The sequence below is a fragment of the Xenopus tropicalis genome, chromosome 2, assembly GCF_000004195.4.
Source record: "Xenopus tropicalis strain Nigerian chromosome 2, UCB_Xtro_10.0, whole genome shotgun sequence".
Lineage (NCBI taxonomy): Eukaryota > Metazoa > Chordata > Amphibia > Anura > Pipidae > Xenopus > Xenopus tropicalis.
Window position 1 is genome coordinate 9,660,752 of NC_030678.2, and position 15,855 is coordinate 9,676,606.

General features: G+C 43.6%; 1 protein-coding gene across 1 annotated transcript in view; it reads left to right on the plus strand.

Moving 5' to 3' along the window:
* The window catches only part of c2cd2 (C2 calcium-dependent domain containing 2), a 50,763-nt gene extending 39,520 nt beyond the window's left edge, over positions 1–11,243 (plus strand). The window contains exons 12-15 of the mRNA XM_002941289.4: positions 1,114–1,227; positions 3,952–4,079; positions 4,582–4,894; positions 7,975–11,243. Coding sequence (XP_002941335.2) covers positions 1,114–1,227; positions 3,952–4,079; positions 4,582–4,894; positions 7,975–8,192 — 773 coding nt within the window. The 3' untranslated portion in view covers positions 8,193–11,243. The remainder of the gene's footprint in view (positions 1–1,113; positions 1,228–3,951; positions 4,080–4,581; positions 4,895–7,974) is intronic.
* Positions 11,244–15,855: the final 4,612 nt, after the last annotated feature.

Genomic DNA, 15,855 nt, shown 5'->3' on the forward strand with positions numbered 1-15,855 from the left:
GGCCCAGCTCAGAGCTATAGTGAGTACAAGGGATGGAAGGCCCAGCTCAGAGCTATAGTGAGTACAAGGGATGGGAAGGGCGCCCCAGCTCAGAGCTATAGTGAGTACAAGGGATGGGAAGGGCCCAGCTCAGAGCTATAGTGAGTACAAGGGATGGGAAGGGCCCAGCTCAGAGCTATAGTGAGTACAAGGGATGGGAAGGGCCCAGCTCAGACATATGGTGAATACAGTAGCAGGAATGAATGTGAAGCGGTCAGTCCAGTTATGGTGTTGGCACGACCCACTACTGCATAATATAGTTTGTACAGGATGTATGTAGCCAGGGGCAGCTACCAGCCCTTCAGCTGTACTAGGGGTGAGGGGATGCTGGGCAAGCTCTATACATTATTCAGCAGCCTGGGAGTCTGACTCACACACTGCCCTGTTCTGCAGCTGGTCGGACACTCACACACAATGCATAATTCAAACCATCATCCTAGATCATGCCTCCGATGATTTGATTGGATAATCATGTAATGAAATAGATCCGCTTTGGGAATAGCGGCTTCTAAATCATCTGTGCAATGTGCCCAGTGGGAGGGTGTCTGACGGAAATTTAACACCAAAACAAGAAAGGTTTTAAATATAATGTATTGGGACATACAGCGTAGGCACGGGGGCAGCCATTCTAGTTGCTACAGGGCAATAGGGCACACATTTGTATAGCAGAGAACAAATAAGCAGTGTTTATAAATCAAAATTTGTTAAAGAGCCCCACACAACAAAGATATAATACTAATATACCTATGAAAAAGTAGGAATAAATACCATTTTTATATGCTGAAATCCAGCTGCAAAACAGTTCTTCTCTTTCTGCATCATTTGAAATCCTGGCAGGGGAGGAGGGACTAAAACACTGATGTTACACATTGTAACAACTTCCCCACAGCTTACACACAGCATGCAGGAACTACATAACCCACAATGCCTTGCACTGGGATTTTTCTTTCCTTATTGGCATCACGTGTGCAGCAGGGAATTGTGGGATTTGGAGGAGTCAGGCTGAGGGCCATATCAGAAACCAAATGAATTGCTGTTTGGATGATTTTGAAAGTCCCTGTATTTCTCCTACAGATTCCCCTGCAAAGACACCCCCTAAAATCAAGGTGATAGGAAGGGACTTCTCTGTGCAAGCAATGCCTTCTGAGAGCACTGTGGTCAGCAAAGCCTTGTCATCGTCCGACACAGGTAATTGGTCAGCCTGGTTGGGATTGGTCAGCCTTTCCTTTTGGCTTAAAGGGGACATAGAGGAAGGCTCTTATCCCTTCTGAAAGGAAATCTCATCTGTATCCCTATCTAGAATAATGTAATGAATTCTTTAAAAAATATGCCTCTTGTCATTTAAGACCCCTTTGGTGTAACAGTCACCCTGCTATAGTTCCAGGGGTACCCAGGGCACAAATAAGCACTCACCCCAAATCCCCCCCTAACTGGCCTTCAGGCTGGGCCCCCTTAGCCCATAACAAGGTTACAGATATATAGAAACATTGGGGTAACAGTCACCCTGCTATAGTTCCAGGGGTACCCAGGGCACAAATAAGCACTCACCCCAAATCCCCCCCTAACTGGCCTTCAGGCTGGGCCCCCTTAGCCCATAACAAGGTTACAGATATATAGAAACATTGGGGTAACAGTCACCCTGCTATAGTTCCAGGGGTACCCAGGGCACAAATAAGCACTCACCCCAAATCCCCCCCTAACTGGCCTTCAGGCTGGGCCCCCTTAGCCCATAACAAGGTTACAGATATATAGAAACATTGGGGTAACAGTCACCCTGCTATAGTTCCAGGGGTACCCAGGGCACAAATAAGCACTCACCCCAAATCCCCCCCTAACTGGCCTTCAGGCTGGGCCCCCTTAGCCCATAACAAGGTTACAGATATATAGAATCATTGGGGTAACAGTCACCCTGCTATAGTTCCAGGGGTACCCAGGGCACAAATAAGCACTCACCCCAAATCCCCCCCTAACTGGCCTTCAGGCTGGGCCCCCTTAGCCCATAACAAGGTTACAGATATATAGAATCATTGGGGTAACAGTCACCCCGCTATAGTTCCAGGGTACCCAGGGCACAAATAAGCACTCACCCCAAATCCCCCCCTAACTGGCCTTCAGGCTGGGCCCCCTTAGCCCATAACAAGGTTACAGATATATAGAAACATTGGGGTAACAGTCACCCTGCTATAGTTCCAGGGGTACCCAGGGCACAAATAAGCACTCACCCCAAATCCCCCCCTAACTGGCCTTCAGGCTGGGCCCCCTTAGCCCATAACAAGGTTACAGATATATAGAAACATTGGGGTAACAGTCACCCTGCTATAGTTCCAGGGGTACCCAGGGCACAAATAAGCACTCACCCCAAATCCCCCCCTAACTGGCCTTCAGGCTGGGCCCCCTTAGCCCATAACAAGGTTACAGATATATAGAAACATTGGGGTAACAGTCACCCTGCTATAGTTCCAGGGGTACCCAGGGCACAAATAAGCACTCACCCCAAATCCCCCCCTAACTGGCCTTCAGGCTGGGCCCCCTTAGCCCATAACAAGGTTACAGATATATAGAAACATTGGGGTAACAGTCACCCTGCTATAGTTCCAGGGGTACCCAGGGCACAAATAAGCACTCACCCCAAATCCCCCCCTAACTGGCCTTCAGGCTGGGCCCCCTTAGCCCATAACAAGGTTACAGATATATAGAATCATTGGGGTAACAGTCACCCTGCTATAGTTCCAGGGGTACCCAGGGCACAAATAAGCACTCACCCCAAATCCCCCCCTAACTGGCCTTCAGGCTGGGCCCCCTTAGCCCATAACAAGGTTACAGATATATAGAATCATTGGGGTAACAGTCACCCCGCTATAGTTCCAGGGGTACCCAGGGCACAAATAAGCACTCACCCCAAATCCCCCCCTAACTGGCCTTCAGGCTGGGCCCCCTTAGCCCATAACAAGGTTACAGATATATAGAAACATTGGGGTAACAGTCACCCTGCTATAGTTCCAGGGGTACCCAGGGCACAAATAAGCCCTCACCCCAAATCCCCCCCTAACTGGCCTTCAGGCTGGGCCCCCTTAGCCCATAACAAGGTTACAGATATATAAGAAACATTGGGGTAACAGTCACCCTGCTATAGTTCCAGGGGTACCCAGGGCACAAATAAGCACTCACCCCAAATCCCCCCCTAACTGGCCTTCAGGCTGGGCCCCCTTAGCCCATAACAAGGTTACAGATATATAGAAACATTGGGGTAACAGTCACCCTGCTATAGTTCCAGGGGTACCCAGGGCACAAATAAGCACTCACCCCAAATCCCCCCCTAACTGGCCTTCAGGCTGGGCCCCCTTAGCCCATAACAAGGTTACAGATATATAGAAACATTGGGGTAACAGTCACCCTGCTATAGTTCCAGGGGTACCCAGGGCACAAATAAGCACTCACCCCAAATCCCCCCTAACTGGCCTTCAGGCTGGGCCCCCTTAGCCCATAACAAGGTTACAGATATATAGAAACATTGGGGTAACAGTCACCCTGCTATAGTTCCAGGGGTACCCAGGGCACAAATAAGCACTCACCCCAAATCCCCCCTAACTGGCCTTCAGGCTGGGCCCCCTTAGCCCATAACAAGGTTACAGATATATAGAAACATTGGGGTAACAGTCACCCCCAGGGCACCAATAAGCACTCACCCCAAATCCCCCCCTAACTGGCCTTCAGCCTGGGCCCCCTTAGCCCATAACAAGGTTACAGATATATAGAAACATTGACAAATAAGCACTCACCCCAAACACTACTTTAACTGGCCTGTAGGCTGTCAATCTGCTTGAGCAATGAAGTCAGTACAGTACACAAGCAAAGCTGCAGGTTGGATATAGTAGAAAGTGCTGACTATCCTATCATTTCTTTCCCATACAGAGCTTTTGTTTCTGAATGGCTCAGATCCCGTTGCAGAAGCTGCTATCCGCCAGCTCCGGGAATCCTCCAAACAGTCATTTAAGTCTCCAAGAAAGAAGAGCACCATTATTATATCAGGGATCTCCAAGGTTTGCATACTTTTACTAACATTTATTAAGACTTCATCTTCACAAGTGGCACAGTCCTGCCCTGCTTTATGGCTGAGATTCTAGCTATCTGTATAACAGAGCATTCTGTCACAGTGGCACAGATCCTATCTGATCCCCCCATTGTAAGCAGCAGTCCTGCCCTGCTTTATGGCTGAGATTCTAGCTATCTGTATAACAGAGCATTCTGTCACAGTGGCACAGATCCTATCTGATCCCCCCCATTGTAAGCAGCAGTCCTGCCCTGCTTTATGGCTGAGATTCTAGCTATCTGTATAACAGAGCATTCTGTCACAGTGGCACAGATCCTATCTGATCCCCCCATTGTAAGCAGCAGTCCTGCCCTGCTTTATGGCTGAGATTCTAGCTATCTGTATAACATCAATACAGTGAACTGATGGTCCTTTCTTATTGTTGTGATGTCCTCCATGTATTTTATTTGTGTCAATAGCTATAGTTCACTTGTGCTGTTTATCTTATTCAGACTGCCGTATCTCAGGACGAAGAGGCATCACTTATGTTCAATTATGCCGAGGCCATGGACAACTCAGTTATGAACTCTCCCCATTCTGTGTATGAAAGTGCCACCCCCACATCAGCTGCAGATATAGACCAGTTGGAGGTCTCTGTGCCAACCCTACCATCTCCAGTCTCAGAAGATGGGCTTCTTGGTACATGGGAGCAAGGCAGTGAGCTGGAGGAGTGGAATATCAATGGTTTGGAGGACCCAGACTGTGAAGGAGTGTCCATCAGCAACCTGAGCGTCTCTGAAACGGGAAGCATGAAGAAATCCAAAGGTCTGAGCTTGATTCAAGGTCTAATGTTTGTCTTGGCAGATGTTCTCCAGACTCTCTTGGCATGGTTGCTTTTAAATCCCTCTATACCCTCAAATGGTCTTGCAGAATTCCTCTATGCTGTGCTGCCATAGCTTTATTCTATCCTACTTTACAGGCTATGAACAATCTTATGGGGCTGTTCGTAATGAATTGTGTTTAGAGCTATGCAGCCAGAGAGACAGTGGTAGTTAAGCAGGTTCAAAGTGTTAGCTGGTTTTTAATACGGTGCTCCTTGCATCTACAGGCACCCTAAAGCAGTGGCTTCTCAATGTAGCACAGGTAAGGGGTGTCCAAGGCAATGCTCATCTTCTGCTAAAATAACGTTTCAGTGGAAGTTTCTCATGAATTAACTACCCTGTAGATAAAATATTAAGGCCTTCTCAGCTCTTCACAATTCCATCATGAGATATCCAACATACCTTGTAGAAGACAGCCCAAGGAGGTCCACCGCTTCCCATATTTATTTTTTCCTCAACACTGGAGAGAACCGAAGATTGAAAAAATGAAAGTCATTTAGCTTTGAGACTAACTCTTGCCAGTAATAGTGCAAAATAGGGGAAATGTTTGACCAAACTGGCCATTCTTGCTCTGTGCTTTAAGTATCTATGTAATTGTTGTGTAATTCATAGCTGTAGGCCATCAGCTGTACCATGTTCAAAAGATTCTGTGTCATTCTAAGCACTGTATTAAGCTTTTGGCAGCCCATACGGTATCTTGGAGGGCCTGGCCTCCACATAGACTGCCCTATTTCAAACTATATTTCTCTGTGTTTTTGTTGTATTGCTGCAGGTTGCTGTGGAAAATGCTGGTGAAAAAATGTGACCTCTGCATGCTTTTTCATTTTGACTCCTGTTGGGAGCTGATTATACAAAGACTAGAGACTTGTTAGGGCAGCACCACTGCTTTGGTGGCATTATAGAACCAACAAGAACCTTTTTTTTTTGCCAGTGGGAACAGTGGGCGGGTTATACCTAAACCATGTGGGAAAATATGCTCAACCTTCTTCATTCTTTCTTCCTTCATCGTTCATCATGTGCATTTTTCTTTATCTTGTCTTCTCTCTTCATTGTCTCTTACCATTCCTTTTCTAACCTTAAGAGGACCTTTCCATCAACACAAGTTAACTGCTCATGTAGTAAGTCGATTCCTTTATTCTTGAATGTTTAGTGATTTGAGATGACTGTCAGGCCAGGACAATGGGCCAATGCAACCTGTGATTGCATTGGCCCATTGTATAGGGGTCATCAACCCATTAAACTGAAAAGAATCTAAATGTAAAATTAATAGGATGGGATGTTTATCCATTGGGTTTTGAAGGACCTGAGATCTGAACAAGGCTAAATTGGCAACAGCTCATTTTGTTTGGTACAGGTTGAACAATTGGATCTGGCCTTGTGTGCCAGCATAAACCTAGATCTTAGGTTAAGAACCAAATCTCACTTTTCTTTTTACATTACAGTTCCAATTTCCAACACCATTTACTTCTTCATATCATTTATGTCTCAAGCTTGTGTGTACCTTTCTTTGTTGGGCTTTTCCCCCTTGGACCATTCCTCCTTGTGTCAGATCTTAATATTCCTTCCTATCAACACATTTTAAATATTTGGGGAACAATATTATTCATTATCATTTTTTCCTCTTTGGTTACATTTTGATAAAAGAGTGAAGTCCTTGTGTGCAGAGTAAGAATTACAAAAAAGGTGGCCATCAACAATTTATAAAGACTGCAACCCATCCCATCACCCCTCCCTGTACCCGACAGCCTTTAGTGCCGTAAGTGCCTGTGGCCTAAAAATTCCATAGACTGACCAGCTGGACAGGTATTAAACCAACTGGCCCACTGGCAAAATGTTTATAACATGTGATTTTGCCATCCAATGGCAGGAACAAGCAGCATCTTCTGAGTGCCATCAGTGCCAATGACCAGATCTTAAACGATGTAGGAGAACACCAATGGCTAATCTTAAATGTTCATATCAGGTTGCAGTCTGTCCAAAGTAAAACATTTCATCAGAAAGTGCATTTAAAGATGAGACTTTTTGCTTGGACAGGCCTACTGTGATCTATTAAGTCTATTGAAACTGCCTCTGAAGGTGATAGTATGGAAGTATGGTTGAAGTTGGGCAAACTGCAAGACCAAACCTGAGCATGAATGCCCAGCAGAAGAACACAAAACACCTGTATTGCATTAGAAAAACACAGGCAAGCCACATCAACCCATTGTAACTGGCAAAAATAGTGTATTTTACGATTTTTTTCCCTACTTGCTTCATAGGAACCAATGATAGCATAAAGGGGTTGAGGCTTTAGACCAGTGATCCCCAACCAGTGGCTCGGGGGCAACATGTTGCTCTCAAACCCCATGGATGTTGCTCTCAGTGCCCCCAAACCAGGGAGTTATTTTTGAATTCCTGACTTGGGGGCAAGTTTTGGTTGAATAAAAACAAGATTTCCTACCAAATAAAGCCCCTGTAAGCTGATAGGGTGCATAGAGGCCCCTAATAGCCAATCACAGCCCTTATTTGGCTCCTCCATGAACTTTTATGGTGCTTGTGATGCTCTCAAAGTCTTTTCACATTTGACTATAGCTCACAAGTAAAGGTCGCCATACACGGGGCGATTCTAGCTGCCGATATCGGTCCCTTAGACCGATTCGGCAGCTTATCAGCCCGCGTATGAGCACTACCGACGGGTCTGCCCGACCGATATCTGGCCTGAAATCGGCAAGATCTCGATCGGCCAGGTTAAAAAATCTAGTCGGATTGGGGACCACATGGGCTCGTTGATGCGGTCCCTGGACCGACCTTTCCTATACCCGTCGCTATAATTCGATCGATTGGCCCCAGGGCCCGATATCGCCTACCCATAGGTGGGGGATATCGGGAGAAGATCCGCTCGCTTGCCGACATCGCCAAGCGAGTGGATCTGAAGGTGTATGGGCACCTTAAGAAAGCCTGGGGACTCCTGCTTTAGACTATGAACAATATAATCCAAGATAATGATGATTTTAGATTAAATTTGGATCTATATGTCTTCCGTAGGTGGATTTTTAAAGAAAGGGGCAAAGCTCTTTTTCCGAAGGAGGCACCAGCAGAAGGAGCCAGGCATGAGTCAGTCCCAAAATGACCTCGTCTACCTGGAAACACCACGATCTGGGGAACACCCCAAGAAGGGGGCGACTCTCTCCCGACTCCTGCACAGGAAACGCCTCAAGAACAAAGACAAGAGCCCGACACCGGGCACTCCGACGGGGAACTGAAAGGCCTTTCATTTCAAGGCTTCATATTAGCATTACTATCTGTGCATGGATGCCTTCTGCACTCCAACGGAATCCTCGGAATCCCAGTGGAATAAACAGAACCTGTGAATATTCCTTTAGCTCAACACTGTGAGGTTTTTTTGAAGCCCAGAAAAAGCCATAAGAACCTTCTCCTTCACCCTGACGGGCAGGGGAGGAAAACAGCATTGCTTGCAACTAAGCCAGCCTCCTGATGGAGGGCGAGGAGATACGCCTTGGGAAAGGGCCTCCGTCTCTTGGTAGCAATATATTTATGCTTGTGCTGAATTCACCGTTAGAAGTGGCCGGCTCGGGCCGCGAGTCTCCGGAGAGCCATTTCCTATAGAGAACACAGCGTGGTGTCATTTACTGTAGTTTTCCTATGCATGTAATGAGTGGAGTCCAGGGCAGCAGCCAATCCCGCCGACGGGTTTAGAAAGCTGGATTCTAATTGGCTAATATCTGTGCAAGGTTTGCTGCACTTTTGCTTTCGTAGTACTACATAGTAGTAGAGGTGTGTATTTTTTTTATAATTTATCACGTAAAGGCCCCTCTTGTATATGTATATAGGAATACAGCTGTATATAGGCTATGCAAGTATCGTGGCAACTGTAAGGTATATGTATAGGTCTATGTGTATACAATTACAGAACATAAACCAGCCCTCCATAAGGAAATTAACATCACAGTGCAATGCATTGTGGGTTATGTAGTTCCTGCATGCTGTTCGTAAGCTGTGGGGAAGTTGTTATAATTTATAACATCAGTGTTTTAGTCCCTCCTCCCCTGCTAGGATTACAAATGATGCAGAAAGTGAAGAACTGTTTTGCAGCTGGATTTCAGCATATAAAATAGTATTTATTCATATTTTTTTTGAAGGAACAGATTACAGTGATGGGTATATTAGGGGGTTCTGTGTTGTGTGGGGCGCTTTGGAGCTCCCTCTTATATATATATATATAAATATATATATATAATAATGTCATCTACTCGCAGATTTGGGATATGATCCAGAAGGACTATTGTGGGCCCCCAGCTTTCCCAGTGGCTCTATAGGTAGTTGTATTGGGGGCAGGACTTTCCAGAAAGTGGAAAGAGTAGGCGTGAGTGGGAGTGGCTTGGGGCGGGGCATATAAATATAACATTAGGCGGTATGGTACATTAGAAATGGTGTAGCGAACCTTGCATGGACATCCAACTGGTGGCACCTCCTCTGGAAATGACGTACTACTCCTGCTGTCAGACTCGCCGCTCTTCCCGGTGTATTTTCAGCTTTTAAAAAAAAAAAAAAAAATTAATAGAATAGAAAAATAAATAAATTTAAATTATGAAATTCTAAATGACTAAAACGAGGATGGGCTGCTGCTCCCTGGTCGGGCGAATGAGGAGTGAATGGGCACGAAGCGAGTAATATATGTTCAGAAACGCAAATGCGGGTGTCCTTCTGCCTTTTGGGGGACTCGTGAAACGTTTAAAGGGCAAGTACTACGATATCAAGTTTATAAGGAGGGATGTTCTACGAATTAAGACATTAACGTTTGAAATCTGAGCGGGAATCTGGGTTGTAATTGTTTTACAAATAATATTATCATCTATAGGTGGCGCTGTTCTTGCTAAGGAATGTTCCGCGCAATCAGTATAGTATGCCGCCATAATAAACTCGACAGATCAACTCTCCTTATAACAGTGGAATATTTTCCCTTTAAACATCGCTGCTTATGAATTTTAAGTGTATTGCAAATCCGTTAACCCTGGGGGAACTCCCGGGCAGTACCAAGTTCTATATGGAGTTAGCAGCATTCTCATACCCCCCCCCACCGCCTGTTTTCCCAAGGGTAATCCTGATTTTTTTGGCAGAGGGGGGGTTAGCTTTAGTGAAAAGGGCAGGGTTGGGTGTTGCCAAAAGTTCTAAACTATTCACTCGGCAGAGATGGTAGGTACAAATATCTGTATTGGGGGGTCAGCGGTGTTCCAGCAACCTAATCCGAAGCTCCTAATACTGGAAGGCAAATGAGGGCCCCCATCAGACATCATAGGGTCCCTTCTCCTTAGCTGGTAGGGTCCTCCCCTCCACCTGCCTGGGCCCCCTAGTGGTCAGTCCCTGCCAGCTAAGTCTGGATCAGTCTGGTGATTACAATCCTGCCAGTACTGTTCCTCCCTCAGCTTTAGATAGATATATTTTCATGGTGCAGAAAACTTGACCTTTATTTAATGTGAGAGTGTGTAATAAACTGATCCTGAATGATTTATTTTAGCACTGGATTGGGTCCCCCCCTATTAAACAATATCAATCTCAATCCCAACCTTTATTACTGTTTTTTTACTGTAATGCTGATTTCACTGTTTTAATCACTGCCTTTTAATGTGGGCCCCAACTTGTGAGAAATATCTTTCCCTACTGCATTCAGTATGAAATGACAGGAGGGGATTATTTATTCTCTCCCTGTGCAATGATTGAGCTCTATTTTATACGGAGGGGGGTAACCAAATCATTTTGTCTCCCCAAGTCAGAAATAATCGCAAACTGTTTTACCTTTTCATTGGAATTTGTGGGTGTGGTTTACTTTTGGCGCTCATAATTGTAATATATATATAGCTATATATATATATATAGATATATATATAGATATACAGAGATTTATAGACAAATATGTGGGTGCTAAATTGTACAAGTGCCGTTTTCCCATATCAACCTGGATGATTTTCTGACCACTCCCATTCCTGACCAGCCCCATTCCACCCAAATCATGCCCCGTACATGGGGTGGAAATGCCTTTGGCTCTTGCAATATCTGGGAGGGTTGACTGGTCTGTAGCCACCAATTAGCAATAAGCTTTGTCTGGTCTACTACCAGAAAATGAAAGAAAAGACCCTGATTGGTTGCTAGGGGGAATTTTTACTGGTTCAATTTAGCACCCACTTTAATAAATCTGCCCAACTGCCCTTGTTTTATTGCTAATGTAAAGCGACATAACTTGGATGTACAGCTAATACATTATACATTGATCTGTTTAATAAAAACATAACGCTGAACACAGTTTTAATCACCCTCCGTCAGAATTAAGGGGAAGTTTACCTTAAAATAAACTTTTAACACAATATATACAGCAATTTGCAATTAGTCTTTAGTTTTTTTTCCTAGTTTTTAAAATACAGATATGGGATCCATTATCTGGAAACCCGTTATCCAGAAAGCTCTGAATTACTAAAGCCCATCTCCCATAGACTCCATTTTAATCAAATAATTTAGATTTTTAAAAATGATTCCCTTTTCTCTGTAATAATAAAACAGTACCTGTACTTGATCCCAACTAAGATATAATTACCCCTTATTGGGGGCAGAACAGCCCTATTGGGTTTATTTAATGGTTAAATGATTCCCTTTTCTCTGTAATAATAAAACAGTACCTGTACTTGATCCCAACTAAGATATAATTACCCCTTATTGGGGCAGAACAGCCCTATTGGGTTTATTTCATGGTTAAATGATTCCCTTTTCTCTGTAATAATAAAACAGTACCTGTACTTGATCCCAACTAAGATATAATTACCCCTTATTGGGGCAGAACAGCCCTATTGGGTTTATTTAATGGTTAAATGATTCCCTTTTCTCTGTAATAATAAAACAGTACCTGTACTTGATCCCAACTAAGATATAATTACCCCTTATTGGGGGCAGAACAGCCCTATTGGGTTTATTTAATGGTTAAATGATTCCCTTTTCTCTGTAATAATAAAACAGTACCTGTACTTGATCCCAACTAAGATATAATTACCCCTTATTGGGGCAGAACAGCCCTATTAGGCTTAATTAACATTTTATTTTTTAGTAGACTTAAGGTATGGAGATCCAAATTATGGAAAGACCCCTTATCTGGAATACCCTTGGCCCAGAGCACTCTGGATTACAGTTCCTATACCTGTATTTAAATGTTTTGTTTTGTAATTGTGAGGCTTGGAATTTCTGCTCCACACTGGTTTCCGGGGCTTAATTACCATAGCAACCAACTAGCCAGCGGTTTGGAAGTCAGAATGGAAGCTGAGTAGGAGCCTCACAGTTGGTCTGTTTTTTGGTTGCTGAGGATTGATATTAGAAGGTAATGATTGGAAAATCATACAAAATAAACAATGAAGACCAATTGGAACATTGACTAGAATAAGTCCATCTATAACAATAATAAAGGTTAATATAAAGGTGAACTTCCCCTTTAAACCCACGGATATAATGTTATTTGAAAGCAGTTGCACAGGTTTTAGAGCCAAAGATTCCGTATCCGTTCCCTGGAGGCAATGACAGAATGACTGCTCTAGGGGGCGGCACTGGGTTCTGTTGGCATTTGTGCTGTGAGAAACGTTTTATAAGACACTGAATTATTGACTTTTTAAAAAAAAAAAAAAAATGAAGATATGCAATAAAGATTAACTATTTATGAGTCTGTTTTCTTTAGAAGATTCATTTCCATCTTAGGATCCATATTCCCTTATCCTTTGAAAGATATGCGCAGACAGGGGGTATATTATAGGCTGTCATCTCTGTTGTGATTTCTGCTATACAGCAGGCGGAGGGCTAACTTAGGGGGCTGTTCCTGCTGAACTGTGCTTAGTACAAGGGAATCCCTATGTGCCATAGTTTTATGGTATCTCTCTGTACAGGCTATGAGCAAACTTAGGGGGCTGTTCCTGCTGAATTGTGCTTAGTACAGGGGAATCCCTATGATGCCATAGTTTTATGGTATCTCTCTGTACAGGCTATGAGCAAACTTAGGGGGCTGTTCCTGCTGAATTGTGCTTAGTACAGGGGAATCCCTATGTGCCATAGTTTTATGGTATCTCTCTGTACAGGCTATGAGCAAACTTAGGGGGCTGTTCCTGCTGAATTGTGCTTAGTACAGGGGAATCCCTATGCTGCCATAGTTTTATGGTATCTCTCTGTACAGGCTATGAGCAAACTTAGGGGGCTGTTCCTGCTGAATTGTGCTTAGTACAGGGGAATCCCTATGTGCCATAGTTTTATGGTATCTCTCTGTGGATAAACACCCACAAAATGTGGCACTAACGTACAGGCAGTTGTACTGCATCTCACTGTATGTACCCTGCTTGCTGGGCCCCAGCGCATGTGGTGCAGGAGGCATGTCTCCAAAAATGTTTTTACTTTACTTTTAAAAGGCTAGTGCCCAAGGTATATGGCCTCATGTCTCTGGAAGAGTAGCATGGGGTCTCACTAGCCACAAGCTGGCAGCCCCTTCGGAGCAAGACATTATGCCCAGATTTGATTCAAAATGTCACCTGCTGATGCGCCAAGAGGAGTGAGTGGAACAATAAGAAGGCGGCCATATGTGTCGCCACTGTCCCCACAGGCCTCTGAGTGTCACACAAACCCACTGTCCCCACAGCCTCTGAGTGTCACACAAACCCACTGTCCCCACAGGCCTCTGAGTGTCACACAAACCCACTGTCCCCACAGGCCTCTGAGTGTCACACAAACCCACTGTCCCCACAGGCCTCTGAGTGTCACACAAACCCACTGTCCCCACAGCCCCTGAGTGTCACATAAACCCACTGTCCCCACAGGCCTCTGAGTGTCACACAAACCCACTGTCCCCACAGGCCCCTGAGTGTCACACAAACCCACTGTCCCCACACGTTACACCTATAACCCTGTACCTATAACACAGTACCTATAACACAGTACCTATAACACAGTACCTATAACCCTGTACCTATAACACTGTACCTATAACACTGTACCTATAACACTGTACCTATAACACAGTACCTATAACACTGTACCTATAACACTGTACCTATAACACAGTACCTATAACACTGTACCTATAACACTGTACCTATAACACTGTACCTATAACACAGTACCTATAACACTGTACCTATAACACTGTACCTATAACACTGTACCTATAACACTGTACCTATAACACTGTACCTATAACACTGTACCTATAACACTGTACCTATAACACTGTACCTATAACACTGTACCTATAACACTGTACCTATAACACAGTACCTATAACACTGTACCTATAACACTGTACCTATAACACAGTACCTATAACACAGTACCTATAACACTGTACCTATAACACTGTACCTATAACACAGTACCTATAACACAGTACCTATAACACTGTACCTATAACACTGTCCTATAACACTGTACCTATAACACAGTACCTATAACACTGTACCTATAACACTGTACCTATAACACAGTACCTATAACACAGTACCTATAACACTGTACCTATAACACAGTACCTATAACACAGTACCTATAACACTGTACCTATAACACTGTACCTATAACACAGTTACCTATAAACACAGTACCTATAACCCTGTACCTATAACACTGTACCTATAACACAGTACCATATAACACTGTACCTATAACACAGTACCTATAACACTGTACCTATAACACTGTACCTATAACACAGTACCTATAACACTGTACCTATAACACAGTACCTATAACACTGTACCTATAACACTGTACCTATAACACTGTACCTATAACACAGTACCTATAACACTGTACCTATAACACTGTACCTATAACACAGTACCTATAACACAGTACCTATAACACAGTACCTATAACACTGTACCTATAACACAGTACCTATAACACTGTACCTATAACACAGTACCTATACCTATAACACAGTACCTATAACACTGTACCTATAACACAGTACCTATAACACAGTACCTATAACACTGTACCTATAACACAGTACCTATAACACTGTACCTATAACACAGTACCTATAACACTGTACCTATAACACAGTACCTATAACACTGTACCTATAACACTGTACCTATAACACTGTACCTATAACACAGTACCTATAACACTGTACCTATAACACTGTACCTATAACACAGTACCTATAACACAGTACCTATAACACAGTACCTATAACACAGTACCTATAACACTGTACCTATAACACAGTACCTATAACACAGTACCTATAACACTGTACCTATAACACTGTACCTATAACACAGTACCTATAACACAGTACCTATAACCCTGTACCTATAACACTGTACCTATAACACAGTACCTATAACACTGTACCTATAACACAGTACCTATAACACTGTACCTATAACACTGTACCTATAACACTGTACCTATAACACTGTACCTATAACACAGTACCTATAACACTGTACCTATAACACTGTACCTATAACACAGTACCTACTATAACACTGTACCTATAACACAGTACCTATAACCCTGTACCTATAACACAGTACCTATAACCCTGTACCTATAACCATCCTATAACACGTACTATAGCCAGTACCTATAACACAGTACCTATAACACTGTACCTATAACACTGTACCTATAACACAGTACCTATAACCCTGTACCTATAACACAGTACCTATAACACTGTACCTATAACACAGTACCTATAACACTGTACCTATAACACAGTACCTATAACACTGTACCTATAACACTGTACCTATAACACAGTACCTATAACACTGTACCTATAACACTGTACCTATAACACTGTACCTATAACACTGTACTTATAAACGCTGCAGCGTAGAAATCCGCAGACCCGCACCTGATTGGCTGGCTCCATTC